Here is an 18159-nt window from a genome sequence, read left to right as displayed (position 1 = left end):
CCTGAGGTTAAAACCAGTGGAGGTACAAGCAACCAGTTCTGCTTTTCATTGAGTGTTTCTGTGACAACACTTCTCCTACTGTCTGATTACACTGAGATCTCCTTAATTTACCTCCATGTAGCATCCATTCAATTCTAGCACATTTTTTCATTTCCACTGTGCTGGGTTTGGGTGGGGGTGGCAGGGTGTGCACTCTCTGACTCTGGCCCTGTGTTGTGGTTTCGAGGTAAGAATTGAAATGCTGACAGCCCCTTGAGTTCTATATCATCTGTCTGTCTCCCATAGCAACTCTGAGTCATTTGGAGTTGTGAGTTCTGTTTTCTCACAGTGTTTGCCACCAAGTTAATTATATTATAGTGGTTCTTTTCTCTCTCAGAATGAGGAGCTTGAATTTTTACATTAGCAGTGTTAATTAACTACTGATCCTCAAGGTATTGCAAACCTTTCACATTCTCTAGTTCCTTGTTTTGAATATATTCTATGTGTGCATAAACAAAACAGGAAGAATAATAAACTGAGCTTTTTAGAAGAAAGATATTTTTTATTACAGAAAGATATTTTCAGCTCTCCCTTGATTTGTTGTGCTGGTTTTTGGTTTGTGTTTTTTTTTGTTATTTTTAAAACTTTTATATTAAATTATGTATACCAGTTTCTGGTGAGTATCTCCTCCAGATGTTTCATTCATCTTGCAGTCCTTTAAATTTAACCACATTTCATTATGGAGTTTTATTCCATCACTGCATTTCTCTAGCCTAAATTGTGGGAAAATTTAGTGATGTGTTTTTCAGGAACACACCTGCTTTTCCCTAATGTGTTTCTGTGGAAAGAGGAACACTGAGCAATTTGTTTCAGCCCCAGCCACCACAGAACTCCAGCTGACACAACAGGACAGATCAATATTGCTTCTGTGATTTGCAATCCATCAACAAAACCCCCAGAGCTGCTGTGCACATTTGCTACTTTCTCTCAGTTTTGCTGTTGCATTTTCTGTATTTTGCCACATTTCCTCCAGCACAGGAGCATTAATCTTTGTCTTCTCTTGAACGAAGAGACACATTTGCAGAGATGAAGTTAAATGGAAGAGATGTGCTGGGTTGGTGGCACTCTGCACACTCTCTCACTGAGCTTTCCCTGACAGAATTACCACGTTTTGTGGAACATTCCTGTCCTGGGGCTAGCTGGGAGGACAGGCTGAGGACCGGAGAGCACAGAGAGCTGGTGTCCTCTGAGCCAGCTCCCTCGGGAGTCAGGAGCTGCTGATCCCTGCAATCCCCACAAAACCTTCCACTTGTGAAGGGCTAAATCACAACAGGGTTACAAATAGGGCTGTGGCTGTCCAAGCCCTTTCCTCCCTCTGCTACTTTCATTTAAAATAAACCTTTGTCTCTCTGGAGCTGGAGTCTTGTTTTAACCTGATTATTTTCTAGGGTTCTTAAGCATTTGTACATTGGAGGCAAATCCTTACCAGTTTTTGAGTGCTATCCCTGTTTTTAGGTTTAAATAAAGAGATGCTTTTAGGTTTGTTTTTTTTTTTCAGAATCTGTAGCAATTTTCTCATGCAGCCACAAAAGGAAAAAGGATTTTTTCTCCTGAGATTTATTCTGTCAATCACCAACCCAAAAAACTTGTTTCTGTGGTGGGAAGAGTGTGACTTTGACACGTCATTGAGCACAGGATTTTGCATATCATGTTTGTGGTGAATATTTCTTTTTGAATGCATATTTTTATAATTATTATGTTGATGCAACAAACTTTAAATACCTGTCAGTTTATCAGCTCATTCATAGGAGTTTATATCTTTAGTTTTCAAACTACTGCACAGCTATTAATGCAAAGAATCCTTGATGGTTTCACTGCAATTGAAATTAATATATTTTAAAGCGATTTTAATTTGCAGATTCAGCAGAGTGTTGTTTTCTTTATGATGTTGAGGAAAGTAGTAAGCAAAAAATGACAGAAGGGAGATCCTGTGATCACTGATGCTGTGATAACCCTGGAGAGGGGAGTGAATGAAAGCTCTTAGATCTTACTGCTGTTACTTGCACTGGTGTTTCTTTTTTTTTTTTTTTTTTTTTTTTCCCTTACAGTCATTCCATTACGCTTCCCTCAGGGTAAAAAGCAGAAAATGGTCAAAAGGTAACTTCTTTCAGTTAACATTTTGAAACTAGAAAATGAGGCTCCTTCCCTGATAATAAGTGATCTGTATCAAAAGTTCAACTTGATTCAAACATTTCTAAGTTTAATAGTAAGCAACAAAGGAAAATGCCAAATTAAAATACCGAAATAAATTTTTATAGGCATAATATTGCTTGGGTGGGTGGTAAAATTTCCTCTTCCTTAGGAAGAAGGCAAGGAGCATCTATGAGCAAATGGATGAGAACTTGCTTGTGGAACACTGCAGAGCAAAGGATGGTGTTTTATGTTCTCTAAATTTCTTCCCTGTTTCACAGCTGTAGGACAAATGTAATTCTTGTAGCATCATAAACTTGATTTTTCACAGGAAAAAAAAAAGGTCTTATATGTTAAGGAGATTTCCTACAGTTTTTTTCAGGAAAATAAATTATACCATATTTATTTTTAAAAAACCTGTTTTTATTAATATTTACAAGGCAATCTAAGCCTTTCAATTAGGATCCATTGAAATAACGACAAGAAAAAGAAAATCCTATTCCTGCTGTGCCTCTAACAGGATGCTGTAAAGTCAAAATATTGTTCACTTCAAGATAAAAATCATGTAAGCATGTGCACTGTTACAGAAGTGAACAACCTTTCTTTTTTATTGGTTATAAAAATCTGGTTTAGAAATTCCCATAATTTGACAGGGCTTCTGATGCTCAAAAGAAGATATACAGAAAAAAAGTAGTGTTTGCATCTGTGTACAGATTGTCATACTCTGAGTTCCTGACTGAGGCCAAATAAATACATTTTTACTTTTGAATTATCCTGTCCATCTTAATCAGAAAAAAAAAATCAGCCCTTAGAGGAATGAACCCTCTAGATATTAAATAAAGCATTGCATAAACCAGGCCCTTTTTATTTTGTGTTCATGGGGAAACCAAAATTGCAGGGCACTGTTGAATTTGGAAATGGTTCATTCTCAGTCTGGAGATGATTTGGCTTGGAGGGTTTTAAAGTAGAAATGGAACAGTTTTCCCCCCTCTCACCCCATGGTGTTCCCAGGGAGTTCCCTCTCCAGCGTGAGCAGGAGGTGCATTTCCTGCAAGGACCTGGGGCACGGCGACTGCGAAGGCTGGCTCTGGAAGAAAAAGGATGCCAAAGGTTATTTCACCCAGAAATGGAAAAAGTACTGGTTCATTCTGAAGGATTCCTCCTTGTACTGGTACACAAACCAGAATGTAAGTACGCACCATGCTTGGACAAAGTAAAAATGAAACCTTAAGCTTTATAATTATTTTAAAGTCCATTTTTACTGCGTGCTCAGATGAACTGCCACTTTAATTGCCAGGTCTGGGACACTCTTGCTGGAAAGTCTTTTTTAAAGTCTCCAAGTCCATGTTCAAGCCTAATAAAATAGCAGATGTTCATGGCTGTCTTTAAGAAATTAATATGTCCATAGGTAATCCTTTTCCACAGATTTATTTGGTCTAACACAGTGTTCACACTCAACTCTCCCCAGTTTCATTTGGGGAGGGGGAAATGTGTAAAGTGTAACCATTTGTGTTAGTTAAGCATTCTGTGAAGCAGATGTGAAAATCTGAATTTGTAAATCTCTTTATCTAGAAGTTATTTTTATATCGATGTTCCTCTTGCTTTTTGCTGAATTAGTCTGGAGTTTGCAGTTTCTCATGTGTAAAATGCTGTTCTTGGTGAAATTTTCCTGAAAACCAATGGGCCCATGCTGGTGCAATCTGCATAAATGTAGGGAAAATAACAGAGGGGAGAAGTCCAAAATGATTCAAAGCTGCTCTTCCATTTGTGTGCAGCAGCCCCAGGGCTTGAACTGAACTCTGCAGCCTACTTTGGTTATTGATCTTTCACTCCACCTCTCCCATTTTCTTCCAGAGGATGAATGTAGCAGCATAATTCCCCTCAGGTTTTTTGTGGTTTTTGTAGCCCAAGAGGCTGTTCAGGCTGTGGGTGATCAAGAGGTTTTGTGGTGTTTGACATTTCCTGTGCCAAGTGGGGGGCACTGGCTGTGTCCGGCCGACTCTCAGGCTGTGGCTCAAACCAAGCCGTAATTCACTGTGCCCTTGCTAATACCTTTCAAATGGTTTTAATATGTCTTCCTGCTTTTCCTGCTGAATTGCTTCAAAAGAAGCAAAAAGTGACAGGATACATTTCCTGGTTATTACCTCCCCATTTAATCAGAGGTGATCTCACCAAGGAAGCTCCTCAAGGGCTGTCAGCAGGGCATGTGGTATGACAACTGAGACTTTAAACAGACATCCACCAAACAGCTGTAAAATGGAGATTTATGGTGAAGAATCTGAGCGCTCTCCTCTGTTTAGGTGCTGTGTTTGGGGCTGAAAGGTGTTCTGTGATCTTCAGCAAAAGGGGATTGGAATGGCTGTGCCTCCTTTGAGAAATTATCAGTTTCGTTACCTCATAGAGGTTATTTACATTGTGTGATGAATCCCTTTCATAATAAAAACAGTACATGCAAAATACATTCAGTGTTTCCTTTGACTGGATAGTTGTTCTTTGTATAAAACCCAGACAGCTGCTTCTCATTGCTCTCTTCTTTAATTCTGTGTTCTTTTTCTACATATTTTTTTTTCCTCATTCAATAGGATGAAAAAGCAGAAGGATTCATTAGTTTACCCGAGTTCAGGATAGACAGAGCAACTGAATGCAGACGAAAACAGTAAGTAATGTGTCAATTATGCTTACAAAGGATTGCTCTTGGAAGTTTGCTATACATAGTACTGAATACTTGCAAAGTCCAGAGAAGGAAGTTACTGAGAAAAACCCTTGAAATTTGTAAATATAACATCATAGATCCACTTAAGCTTTAGTATTTCTCTTTATTATAAAAGATGTGATGTAATGCAAATACCATTTGCTGGATTAAAATTAATTGAATAACTCTTTAGCCAGCTTGCCAGATAGTCCAGATATAGCTTCAGTTAAATAAGTAAATCAAAAAGCTATGAATACTTTAGTAAAGAGATAAAACTTTCTCAGGTTCAATAGGGCTATATTTTCCCACAGAAAATAGCATAACAAATATCAAAGTAGGGGATGGTGAATATAATCTTAATTTTCTCTTTTATGGAGGAAGCTTTTCATATCAAATATTGTGTTGCTCTCTGAAGCTAAAATATTTAGGTTCAATTCTGTCTTGGTTTGGAAACAAAGGTATCTGTCAGGGAAAACTGGAGTTTCCCTTGGAATAGAGAATGTAAACCCCCCCCCAAATTATTACAATTTTGCAATTAGGAGCTTTCAGGCAAAAAATGTGAAAAAGAGTAACAGTTCTTTACTAGGACTATTAAAAATGCAAATGCAGTAATACAAAAAAACAAACAAGCAAGCAAACAAACAACAGTCCTAGAAAATCCTGACAGAGTCAGGAATATGACCTGACACCCTGTCAGCCAGGGTGTTGGAAGCAGTCCAAATAAGTCCTCCTGGAGTGACAGATGTGGTTCTGTTGGAGTAGAGATGACAGATGTGGTTCTGTTGGAGTAGAGATAATCCTGTAGTGGCAGTAAGATGAGTCCAGTCTTCTTCTGAGAATCCAGTGGAAAAGAGGAATGCTCTGCTGTTCTGAATCTCAGGTTTTATCCAGGTAGGAATGCTGGGCTCCTCCCACTGGGTGGAGCATCTCACAACAGAATGATTTAATTTTATCAGTCATGTGGTGAGCCTTAGTGGCTCATTAACAGCAGATATCCCCCCCCCCCCCGAGGGAGGATGGGTTGTAGAAGAGATAAGGAACAATGCTCCCCTGGTTTTAACAGCTGGCCCATTAACAGAAGGCACCTGTCCCCTCCACCCCAGAGTTATGAGGAATGGGTTATAAAAGAGATAAAGAAAAACACCTCCCCACCTGTTTTCAACAGATGGCAAATAGAATACACATTTTTAGTTAGATATTACAACCCAAGACACATATGTAAAATGAATTTTGCATTATTGCTTGTGGGCATATTGCTACTTCTACATTCTGCTCCACTACAACGCATATTATAAGCTTTCTGCAATTAAGGAATATTTAATAACAGACACTCTTTGGAAACTGCTTCCAGAAAGTGTTGGGATTGCAATCAACAGGTTTAACAGAACAAGTCCAATGCTTTGAGAGTAGCACTTTGCTGGGATCTCCTGAATTATTTGCATATGTCTTCTGTATGCTTCTCTACTTTTAACTAAGCATCCTGGATTTTTCCTGTGCTTTTCCAATAACTAAGTGTAATTTTGGTCTGACGAAACGAGTCCTACAACTATGAGTACAATACAATAGAAATATTGAAGATATGAAGATATGAAGATAGAGACTGCTCATCAGAAAATCAAACCTATTCAGTTGCCTGTTCTTGTCTAATTACTGCGTCAGAGAAGTACAAGACAGTGCAATTTACACTTCTATTTCTCCTTTCAGCTACAGGTATCACTTTAGAAATTAAACATGAACTGAGCAGTATAAATACCTCAGAGCAATGAGTAGATATTAATAATGATATTGAACAAAAACACAGGAAAAACAATACCCTTTTGTTAGAATATAAAACACCTAACAGATTTCAGTGAATTAACCAAGATCAAACAGAAGGCCATTGTGCACAGCTAGAAATAGCTTCCAGAGCTTTCCTCAAAGCATAAGAACACAATCCCTCAGAACTCAGCTTAGAGAAGGATTTCTGTAGCATATATGCACAGGGAAAAGTCCGATTAACTAAAACTTTGCACACGACTGTGTACTGGTTTGAAAGCAAAACCAATGAGACTCCAAGTCAGAAATACAATTTAATAGAGAGAGAACAAACAAGAAGAAAGGAGAAAAATAAAATAAAATTTAAAAATTGTACAAAGGACCACTGACAGAGTCAGAATGCAAACCTGATACCCTGTTGGTCAGGGTGTTGGAAGCAGCCTGAATTAAGTCCTCCCAGAGTGACAGTTGTGGCTCCCTTGAAGCAGAGATGATCCTCAAGAAAGGGTCCAGTCATCCTCTGGGAATCCAGTGGGAACAGGCAATCTTGGTGTTTGGGATGGCTGGTTTTATCCTGGTGGAAAGGCTTTGGCTCCTCCCACTGGGCAGAGCATCTCACAATGGAATGAAGTAATGTTGTCAGTCATGTGAGGGGCCTTAAATGGCCCATTCACAGGTGATGTCCCTCAGAGGAGGATGGGTGGAGGAAGAGATAAGAAGGCACTGCCATATCTGGTGTTATCAGTTGTCCCATTAACAGAAGGCATCTGCCCTCTGTTTACAAGAGATAAAGAACAATATCTCCCAACTGGTTTCAACAGATGAAAATAGAATACACATTTTTGGTTACATTTTTCAACCGAAGACAGACTGAAAGCTGAGAACCTTCAGGCCTTGAATCCTTTCAAAAAGAGGCAGGTCCAGAGGTAAAAGTATAATGAAAATGTTCATAGTACATTTCCTTTTTTCCTGAGCTGAATTTCCATTTGATTTCTTCCTTCATGGACTACCATTTATATATTTCCCCCATCACAAGAACTGCACCTTACCTTAGCCACTGTTTTACCTGGAAGTGAGTGCGGTGAAACTCCGTATATACAGCATGTGGGAATGGGGGCCCTGGCTGTGTCCATCCAGCTCCAACCCACAGCCCCTGTGAGCACACCTGGAAAACACTTACCTGTCCTCTCCCGGGTTGTCCCACAAGGCCAGGAGTGAGCATCATTCCATTGCTTGGTTCCACTGAAAACCCAAAATCATAGTGTCAGTTTTCCTTCAGCTCTCCCCAGTGCAGAACTAAGAACATTTTGGAACTCAGTTTGAATTTCCCCTCAGATCTCAGAGGGTTATTTTCAGAGCTATTGTTGTGAAATGTTCAAACCCTTTCGAAACTAAAGGATTTGAAGGCTTACTGGGGAAATAACTGGATTTCTCTCTCCCACTGATCTGTGGGATGGGGAGTTCTGCTCCTCAGCCTGGCTGTTCCTGACATCCATGACTCACAGTGATGGAATAGCCTTAAGAAAGCTTTCACAAGAATATAGATAACTGAACGCATCATTTGGTGTGGTTTAATGATTTGCCGCAGTAATGCATTTAATGAAGGTACCCGATTATTACAGGAACCATGGCATTATCTCAGGCTGGTTCAGCTCTCTGGGCTATAGCTGGATGTGCAATGACCTTGTCCCTGTGACAGGAGGCTTTTTGCATTGCCACTGAGAAACTTTCCACTGCTTTTAGGCAAGACCTGCATCCTCCTGATTAAAAGTGATCATAGAGTGTGGTACTGACAATTGGTCTGAATTTAGGCTTCAGGCTCTGCCAGTGTCTGTGGGAAAGGCAGGCCAGCAACTTTCATTCTGGCCTGGGAAAATCTTAAAGAGGAATTCAAACAAACCTTGGCAAGTGAGGAGCCATCTGCAGGTGGTGTTTTTAGAACATGTTTACTGGCAAGGTTGTTGATAAAGGATGTAGACTTTGAATAATCAATCATGTTCTTTGTACCAAACTACTCTATAAAAGTAGAATTTAGAAGAATAAAGTTTGCTCTCACTTTACCGTCATAGAGTCATGTTGTTATTTCTGTGCCGTCCAAAAATCATAACAACAATAGAGTATGATAAATTACAGTTATTTGAGTTTGTATGCTGGGGCATGACATGAATATTGTGTTATTTTCAAAGATACTGATAATTATAATGCCCCATGATGACGCTGATCCCCAAGTATATAAAGATTAATTGAGCCACAGGTATAATTAGTCCTTATCAACTGGTGCTTTGCCTCAACCTTCAACAATTTCCACCTAGTGAATATTTTCATTGCCTAGTTAATACAAATTTGTGTCTTAAATTTATCAAGGATATGCCACAGTTTTGGCACTTCATATTGCAAGTGTGCTGTTAGAGCTCTATACAAATGTCATTGTTGTTGCTGGGAACAGTTAAAGATCGGGGACTAAAGAACGGGGTCTGACCCAATGTGGGTATATCACACGTTCTTCCCTTTATTCCTTGAGATGGCAGGTTAAATACAGACAGAATAGTTTACAAGAACAGGTGCATTCTGATAGGCAGTGAACATACAGAAGTATGTAAGCTATTGCAGTTTAAGGTAGCCACCGTGTCTTCCCAGTAACTGTTCCATGCTAGTAGCACCCCTACCTTAACACATTCCCAGTAACAGATAACCTTATCTGGTACTACGTATGCTGGACGTACTAGGCCTACTAGGCCCCGGCCTGAGGCCTGGTCTGAGGCCCAGCTGTGGATAGCTCTGCCTTATGATCTAAGTTATCCTGTTCCTGCTACACATTGTAGTACAGGCAGACATGAAAGTACAGCTGAAATGTTACTACAGTTTCATGATTTTATGACTTCTGTAAAGATCTTGGCAGTCTTTGCAGACAGTAAAGCCCCCTTGAGCCACCAGTGCGCCCCCACAGGGAAGAAACTTCCTGGGTTGTGTTAACTGGAGGGCAGCCAATGGATGAAGGGATTATTCTTTAAACTGGCACTCACTACACCACATCTTGATTATTGCAGCCAGTCTGGGGCCCTCCAAACCAAGCCAAACATAATTATATATAGATACAATTTCTCCAAATTATTCATATTTATACATCTCAAATTGTTCCCCTGAAGACTCCAGTTCCTAATGCTAGAAATGTATCTAAACACTTCCCTAATAATAATCTTAGTGACACTGCTGGGGGATGAAGATGGATTTATTGTCATGTTTTGCAGCCCTGATACAGAACTGCAATGCATTTAAATCACAAGTTTGCACAAAATTGGGATCTCCATTTCTTAGCAATAAAGATCTCTTCTGCAGTCTGCAGATACCTAACAGTGCAATACATTATTGCAGCTTTAATGTTCACTATCTCAGGAAATTATCACAGTATCAGACAGAAAGATCTTAAGGAACATTCATATAGTAACCAATTAGAGCTGTTTGCAGGGACCTGGCATGTGGGAACTCCTTTGCAAAAGCAGCCAGACCTACAGCAGGTAACTGATTTACCGACAAAATTCTTGCTCTTTCTGCATTTTATGACACATTCACAAGTTCTGTAACAGCTGAGCCAGGAGCCCTGCAGACAGTGCCTGACCTGTTGCGTAATCCTGATTTCACCTCTCTGTGCCTTAACTGAGGCAGGTTTAGGGTGAGAATGTAAAATATTCTAATAATCACAGGATTACAGCCTCATTTGGGTTGGAAGGGACCTTAAAGATCATCCCATTTCACCCCCTACCGTGGGCAGGGACACCTTCCACTGGAAAATGATCCACTAATTATAGATTTTATCACATTACAGGAGCACAGTGGAGCCAAATTAAACTCTGTTTATCACACTAACTTCCACCCATTAACATTGACTTGAAACCCCAATGCTGGCATTTGAATGCCTGTATGTATTTAAATTTCCTGTCTAGGAAAATAATCCTATTTACAAGCAGAAACTCCATCATGTGATACTCTCTCAGGATTAGCCAAGAGGATTATGATCTTTAGACCCACCACCTTATCCTCTCCAATCTGAGCCAATCCCACTGGGAAATGGTTGGGCAAGTGGAGCAGGAGAAGGTGCAGACATTGCAGAGAGTTCAGACCAACAGTAGATCTGTGCAGGAGTGTTTGTTTAGTCATAATTTTCTATTTTGAGCATCAAAAATGTAGTACTGTAAGGAATTTCTGTTGAAAGTACAGTATTTGCTAATCTCTGTGTAATTAAAGATGTGCCATGTACTGCTCTAATTCATGTGTCTAAAGACACACAAAACTATTTCACCTTTCTTACCCACGCCTGTTTCCATAGAACTAGTTGGAGTTTCTGGTACTCAGCTGGCATATGGGGATTAAAAGGTTCCACATTAAAAGCAGAAGACTAAGCATGATAAGAATTCTTGACACTAAAATCGTATCATACCAATCAGTTAAAAGAAAGCATAAATTTGATCCAAGCATACTTAAACCTGCATTTATATAATGATCAAAAGAGAGATAATTAACAAGCCTATGCCATCTAGTGGGCATCACGAATCCCTGTGTGGGATTTCACAGTCACTCGCTGCTTTTATTTGCAAAGTACAAGTAGCCAGGGCAGTGAGGCTCTCCAGTGGAAATTATCACTGTCCAGATGCCAAAACAACTTAAATACCTCTACAGTCTCCTTTTATGGAATTTAATATTTAATGATAACCCTCTGTGCAAAGATAGCCTTACCCTTTATATCCCTAATCTCATGAGAAAGAAAACTGCACAGAAATATAACTCTGCTGTAGGACTTTTGTTAGGAAAGCTGTTGCTGGATGCATTTGTATTAATTATATATATTAAAAAATCACAGTGCCCAGGTGAAGCTTCTTCAGCTTTCATCTTGTCTTTGAAAACTGCAATAAATCATAGTAATTAATAAAACACTCATTTGCATTTAAGCTATTAATAGTGGAAACGTTGCATCACAGGTTCTTCATAATTCCATGTGTAATGATTCCTAATCTAGTTCTTACATCTGGTAATCACCAAATAAATGTCAGTATTTTAACATAAATGTTATGAATGATAGTGTGGCATTTTTTAAACATTTGCCAGCTAATCAAATTAATAGTCTATAATGCTTGGACTTTCTGGTTTCCTTGATAGCAAAACTCCCTTTCATTATACCCACACAAAAAATTTGTAAAATCTTGATTATTGTTCTTATCAGTTTTCAACTGCTCAGCCAAGGGAGAGCCCAGGGATTAGACCACATAAAAGCATTAATAAAAAGAATTTTATGTGAATTATAATCACCCATGCCATCTGAATATTATCTATTATTCCAGAGATTTCTAGCTCAACTTGGCAGCCCTCTGCATTTCTTTTTGTAGAACATAAAACAGTCATCTAAATACATGAGGAGAGGTGGGAGGGATCAGACATTTATTCCTTTAGTTGATCTTTGGAATACAACTAAGATATACTTGAATATACTCGATAAGTCTATCAAATTCACCCAAGAATTTTTTAGATATAGAACATCAGTGGTTATCCAAAGGATTTATATTTTTAAGTCATTAAAGGGCTTTTGAAATTTTTGCAAAGTATGAGGCTCACAAATGTAGATGAAATCAGATCCGCGGAAGCCATCTATAAATTTAGGCAGCAAAATTCAAACTGAAGAGACAAATGCCTATGAAACCTGTAACATGCTGAAGAATCGTAGAGCAGAACAGTCTGGTGGATTTGTAGACAAATTGAAAGAAAAGGTGGTTTTTATTCTTTGTGCTCTTTTTATAGTGCCTTCAAAGCATGTCACCCCAAAATAAAGAGCTTCTACTTTGCAACCGACTGCCTTGAAGAGATGAACAGGTGAGTTATGTGTCCTCTTCGTTGTGGGATGTTCTTTATCCTGGTGCTCCAATATTTCATCTCACACAGGAATAGACTCCTGGAGCCTGGATAGAATGCTGGTTCATGGTGTTGTCAGGAATTAGCCTTCCATTAATTTCAGTAAATACATTACATTCTGTGGCTCACTTGCTGACATTTCCTGCCATGACCCGTCTTAGTTCTGCAAAGGAAAGTTACTTGTGTTGGTCTCATCTGTGTTAATTAGATTTTTTTCTTTTGTTAATGGGCTTGAGGTTCATCACCCTTGTGGTGATTTGTAGGTAAAGGCTGTAAGTCTTAGTGGGATCAGTGTTTCTGGTAGGTTAAACAGTGCACCCACACCAAAGCTTATAAGAGTACACCCAGGTGGTGGGGAGAATAGATACATACATACATACATAGATTCTCCTTCCAATCCCAAGAACAACCGCCAAAACCACAGAACATCAGCAGTAATTAATTTTATTCACCACATCACTGTCCCAACACAGAGCAGAGGTGAGCAAAGTTCCATTTTTGGTGTTGCAGTGAGCTTCTAAATGTCCTTGGATGTGCTGGGAGGACATTCCAAACTTCTTACTGGACAAGGCACTGGACAACCTCATCCAACATTAAAGCTGGCCCTGCTGTGGGTGGATGTGGGAACAGACACCTCCTGGGAGCTCTTCTAACCCAAATTACTCCATGCTTCTCCTTTGTGATTCAGTGGTGAAGGCAGAGGTTGGGTGAAGGTGGGACGGGGCCTTAGATCCTAAAAGGCAGTCAGATGCCCTCCTTCCTCCTGTTACATCAGAAATTTGTTTATTCCTAGCTGAGGTGGAAAGCACGAGGACACCTAGGCAAGGTCACCATTCTGGGAAGTCTTAAATCTTTCCTGGCACAGATAACTGAAACTTTGAGGTGTTCTTACTTAACAGTCGTTCTTAATGTTTGCCAGCTTGGAAAGATAGATAGGGATGGGTTTTTTTCCTTTGGACTATTAAGGCCTAAAAACCAGTGTTGAATTGAACATTTATATTCTGTGGCTTACACGGCTCTTCAAGTGTGTTGGGGCATGAGCCTGGCTGGAGTGAAACTGTTGAGGCCTGTTCATCCTGCACCGATGAGGGTGATGAGCTTCAGTTATCAGGAAAGGGATACTTTCAGGGTATAAGTTTGCTGAAAGATATTTTTTCAAGGTTGTTAATATTCCATTCCTCAGTTGTGTAGTATGGTTCAGGTCTGTTTGGACAAAACCAAAGTGAGGATGTTTTGCTGGTTTAACTCTGCCTGGTCTCCCTTGATTTCAGCTGCTGGGGTAGCTCTCATTTGTTGAAGCGCCATTGCTCATATCTATAAATGATAGATAAAATGTTCTGACTCAAGGAAAACCAGGAAGTCTTGACACACATTCGATGAGCTGCTTTTACAACATCCATTGATTTTTCCATGGGGAGCCCAGGAAGCTGCATGTATGGCAATGAGGACTTGGAGCACAGGAACAGCTGGGAAGGTGCCAGCATGTCTTTTCATACCATACCATTCTTCACATCATTTACATTGGAATTTACAAGAGCCTTTTCCCTGATTTTTTGGGAAGAAGGCAAAGGGTGAACTTCTACTTGAAGTATTTTGTGCAGTATTTTCCCTTCAGCAATTCTGTCCCTGCAGAGCAATTGGAATTCACTCCCCACCCAAATGATGGATAACTCTGCTACCCCGTAAAATCCCTGGGCATCCCTGCAGCTTTTACAGGCTTCCTGGAATTCCTTCTCCCAGAGATCCTTTGTGAAATTTAAAATGAAGAAGCAAGATTCATAGATGAAAAATGTATTTAAAATACTGATTTCACAAATCTCTCCCCAGCAAATTGCTAACCCCATAATGTGAGGAAATAGGGCAAATGCTTTGCATAGTGTCTCCCACTCCTGTTTTCAGCACAGAATTTAACTGGATTTTTCCTGCTGATGGAAGGGGGGAGGGGTCCCTCATTCTGAAAAGTGAAGGACTCCTGGCATGGAAAGGAACATTCCTTATTCACTATGAGGGGAATTTTATCCTTTCTTCAACTGCCTTTACCACCAGCTTTTGTTTTAACAGCTCTTTTTAGTTTCTCACCTCAGATTCAATGTTTATTAATTTTTTCCCACTCCGGAATATTTTAATGTGCCTTTAACCCCACATTGCTGAAGGAAGAGCTGGACCCCACTGGATAGGGATGGATTATTCTGTAGCAGACTGAGGCATTCTGCTGTGGCTGAGTTTTGCCTGCTGTGTTACTTGGGTTTGCAAAATTCATGCTTGTGCTGTTTTGTCAGGTCTTACACAAGCAAAGCCATGTTCTTAAAAATTAATTAATAATGAACTTGATGAGCTCATCTCTGGCTTGGTACTCCAAGCTTGTTAAAGGCCTTATTTCCTACCACACCAAACATAACCTGTTTATGGCTTTAATTAGCATTGAATTTAATATTCAGTGTATTCTGTACCAGTTTAAATTATAAAATTACCTTAATCAAATTCTGCTGTAAATAGTACCAGTGTGAATTGATAGAGTTCTTCTGGGAGCCAAGCAGTTCAACTTTATTTCATAGAGCAGATTTAGTGATTCCAGCCCTGCACCTCTCTGAGGTGAAGGCAGTGTCACAGTCCACGTTGTGATGTTATCCTGGAGATACGGAGTTAACTCTGCCAAATTTGAAGATTTAATAATAGAAATAAGAAATAATAGAAATAAAAAATAATAGAAATAAAAAATAGAAACAAGAAACAAGAAATTTCATCATAATGAATTAGCCCAATATTTAACAGCATTATTTAGCCTATTTGAGCTGATTTTTTAAAAACCATGTGGAAGCAGAATTACACAATTTCACAAGTAAATCATCCCATTTCTTTAAAAAATTCCCCTCTAAATCCCAAAACCCCATCCATACTTTAGGCCATGCTAAGCTCAGTTGTCTTGCTTATAAAGAAAGTTTTCTTTCTCCAGAGTTTTCCTTTGGGCCAATCATTTGGTGAAAGCTGGGGTAAAAGTTTGAATAAGTGAGTAAAGAGAAGTTCCACTTGATTGAGTTTGTGTGACTGTTTTGGTGATTTCCTTAGGGTTTATTATTGGTTCTGGATCAAATAACAGCCTATCAGTCATTGTGTGCTTTTATTCTCTGTGATAGATGACTATATTTGTACAGTAAAATGTTGGTACCAGAAGGGTAATTTATTTGCTACAAAGCAGTGAATTTCTGTTTTCTATTACTCACTGGGGAAAACAAAAAACAAACAAAAACCTCCACCCACACCAAACCAGACTTCTGAGTACAGACACATAATTGTGCGTTTGTTTGACAGAGGAAAGTTAAAAAAATAAAAATAAGAAAAAAAAATCCTATTAAGTGCATGAAGTAGATGCACATGCCGAGAGCACAGATTGGTTCACTTGTCAATTATTAAGCTGTCTCGGGCTTTTTTTCTATTTTTCCAGACTGACAAATCTAAGACAATGCATGAAACAAGATCAACATTCATGTCAAATTATCAAATCAGAGAGTACTCAGAGTTTATCCCATGAATGATTTTGCTTAACAAATCCCAGCAAGTGTGACAAATCAAATAGCAGAGGCAGAGGCTGCTGGGGGCTGATACACAGGGAAAGATGAGCTCATGGAGAAGAATCTGCTCCGAGTTAAATTTCACCAGGAGATGGTTTGGAGCCTCTTTCGTGTGGAGGAAAATTAAGGCAATCACAGTACCCTTTATTCTCTTAAATGAATGTATTACCTGCATAATCATAGAAAATAGTGAAAATAATGTACCTTAGGAACCCAAATGGGAAATGCACTGATTTTTGAGGTGTTCAGTAAGAAAGACTGGTCAGACAAGTCAGCATAACAGGTACAAAATCAATTTTAAAATCTAATTGTGTATTGCAAAGAATTTTACTGTGAATTCTGGAATCTGATTATCACAGTGACAAAAAAAAATATAATACCAAGATTTTGATCAGAAATTAAATGTAAACTGCACTGAATAAATTCTATGTATGAAATAAATGGTTCAAGGGAATCTCTAATGGACTTAAAGATAACTTAATTCAAGTGAAATTTAACTTCCACTTAATTGTTGTTTTTCCATTTAAACAAATAAACTCAAATGTGGATGTAATCTCAAAAATGAGGAAAAAATACTTCTGCACTGAAACAGTCTTGGTTTGGAAAGACAGGTATCTGTCAGGGAAAACTGGACTTTCCCTTGGAATAAAGAATGTAAAAACCCCTCCCTCCAAATTATTACAATTTCGCAATTAGGAGCTTTCAGGCAAAAATATGGGAATAGGAATAACAGTTGTTTACTAGGAATATTAAAAAAATGCAAATGCAGTAATACAAAAAAAAAAAAAAACCCAAACCAACAAAAACAAAACAAGCAAACAAACAAAAGTCCTAGAAAACCCTGACAGAGTCAGAGATACAACCTGTCACCCTGTTGTCAGGGTGTTGGAAGCAGTCCAAATAAGTCTTCCTGGAGTAACAGATGTTGTTCTGTGAAGTAGAGATGATTCTGTAGAAAAAAGGGTCCAGTACTGGTAAGATAGGTCCAGTCTTCCTCCAAGAATTCAGTGGAAAACCAGCTGCATTAGAGTTTGGGATGGCTGGTTTTATCCTGGTGGAAAGGCTTTGGCTCCTCCCACTGGGTGGAGCATCTCACAATGGAATGAAGTAATGTTATCAGTCATGTGAGAGGCCTTAAATGGCCAATTCACAGGTGATGTCCCTTGGAGGAGGATGGGTGGAGGAAGAGTTAAGAAGGCACTGCCTTATCTGGTGTTATCAGTTGTCCCATTAACAGAAGGCATCTGCCCTCTTCCCCCCCCTAGAGTTACAAGAGATAACAATATCTCCCAACTGGTTTCAACAGATGAAAATAGAATACACATTTTTGGTTACATTTTTCAACCCAAGACGCATGCACATCCCCGTACCTTGACCCTGGGCAGAAAGCTGGGCTCCCTCTCCCCAACTTCTGCCTTTTTACCCAGAAAATTTCAACAACTTTTTCCTGTTGATAATTAAACAACTTAACCAGGATGTTTCACTGAGTGTAGGCCACCTAACAGAGCACAGGGTTTGCATTCTGTATGGAAATTGTGATGACACAGAACAGCACTAAATGTCCCACAGATCCTCTGCCACAACATTTTACCTCCAGGATTGTACAAATAAGATATTTGTATAAGATATAAGATTAATATATAAGATATAATCCCTGTCTTAACAAGGCACATTGTAACAACCTACAGGGTTATTTTTTTATCGCCTGTACTCCAGTGAACCAAAGGCAGGGAATGATGAGCCTTGAGTAGTCATGAAAATGGATAAATAAATTTTGTACTTTGCCTCAATTCAATTCTAAATAAATCAGACATGCTTGTAATTAATTCTGTTGGTTACAACAGGTGCTGTTGTCATTGCTTTGGGATATAATAGAGCTGCCTGGTAGTATTTAAGTTAAATTTATTGAGATAATTCTGTTTATTACCCAGGGATTACAGCCCAGGGCCGTTTCTGAAAACCAGTATCACTGGTTTTGCTTTCAAACCAGTACAGCATGTGAGATCTCACAGGTGCCCCCACCAGGGCAGCCCAGGCCTCCTTGTGACCACAGGGAAGTCCCAGAGCTGTTGGGGC

The 18159-nt window shown here is 39.2% G+C and overlaps 1 protein-coding gene across 1 annotated transcript in view; it reads left to right on the top strand.

Annotated features, from left to right (window-relative positions):
• LOC134564874 (connector enhancer of kinase suppressor of ras 2-like) overlaps positions 1-18159 on the top strand; it is a 297517-nt gene that overhangs the window by 270022 nt on the left and 9336 nt on the right. Inside the window, exons 16-19 of the mRNA XM_063424148.1 lie at positions 2088-2136; positions 3181-3356; positions 4752-4825; positions 12404-12475. Of these exons, the coding sequence (XP_063280218.1) occupies positions 2088-2136; positions 3181-3356; positions 4752-4825; positions 12404-12475 (371 nt within the window). The remainder of the gene's footprint in view (positions 1-2087; positions 2137-3180; positions 3357-4751; positions 4826-12403; positions 12476-18159) is intronic.

The sequence above is a fragment of the Prinia subflava genome (assembly GCF_021018805.1).
Source record: "Prinia subflava isolate CZ2003 ecotype Zambia chromosome W unlocalized genomic scaffold, Cam_Psub_1.2 scaffold_22_NEW, whole genome shotgun sequence".
NCBI classification, from domain to species: domain Eukaryota; kingdom Metazoa; phylum Chordata; class Aves; order Passeriformes; family Cisticolidae; genus Prinia; species Prinia subflava.
The sequence above is the reverse complement of the archived record's forward strand: the minus strand, read 5'-3'. Positions and strand labels throughout refer to the sequence as shown.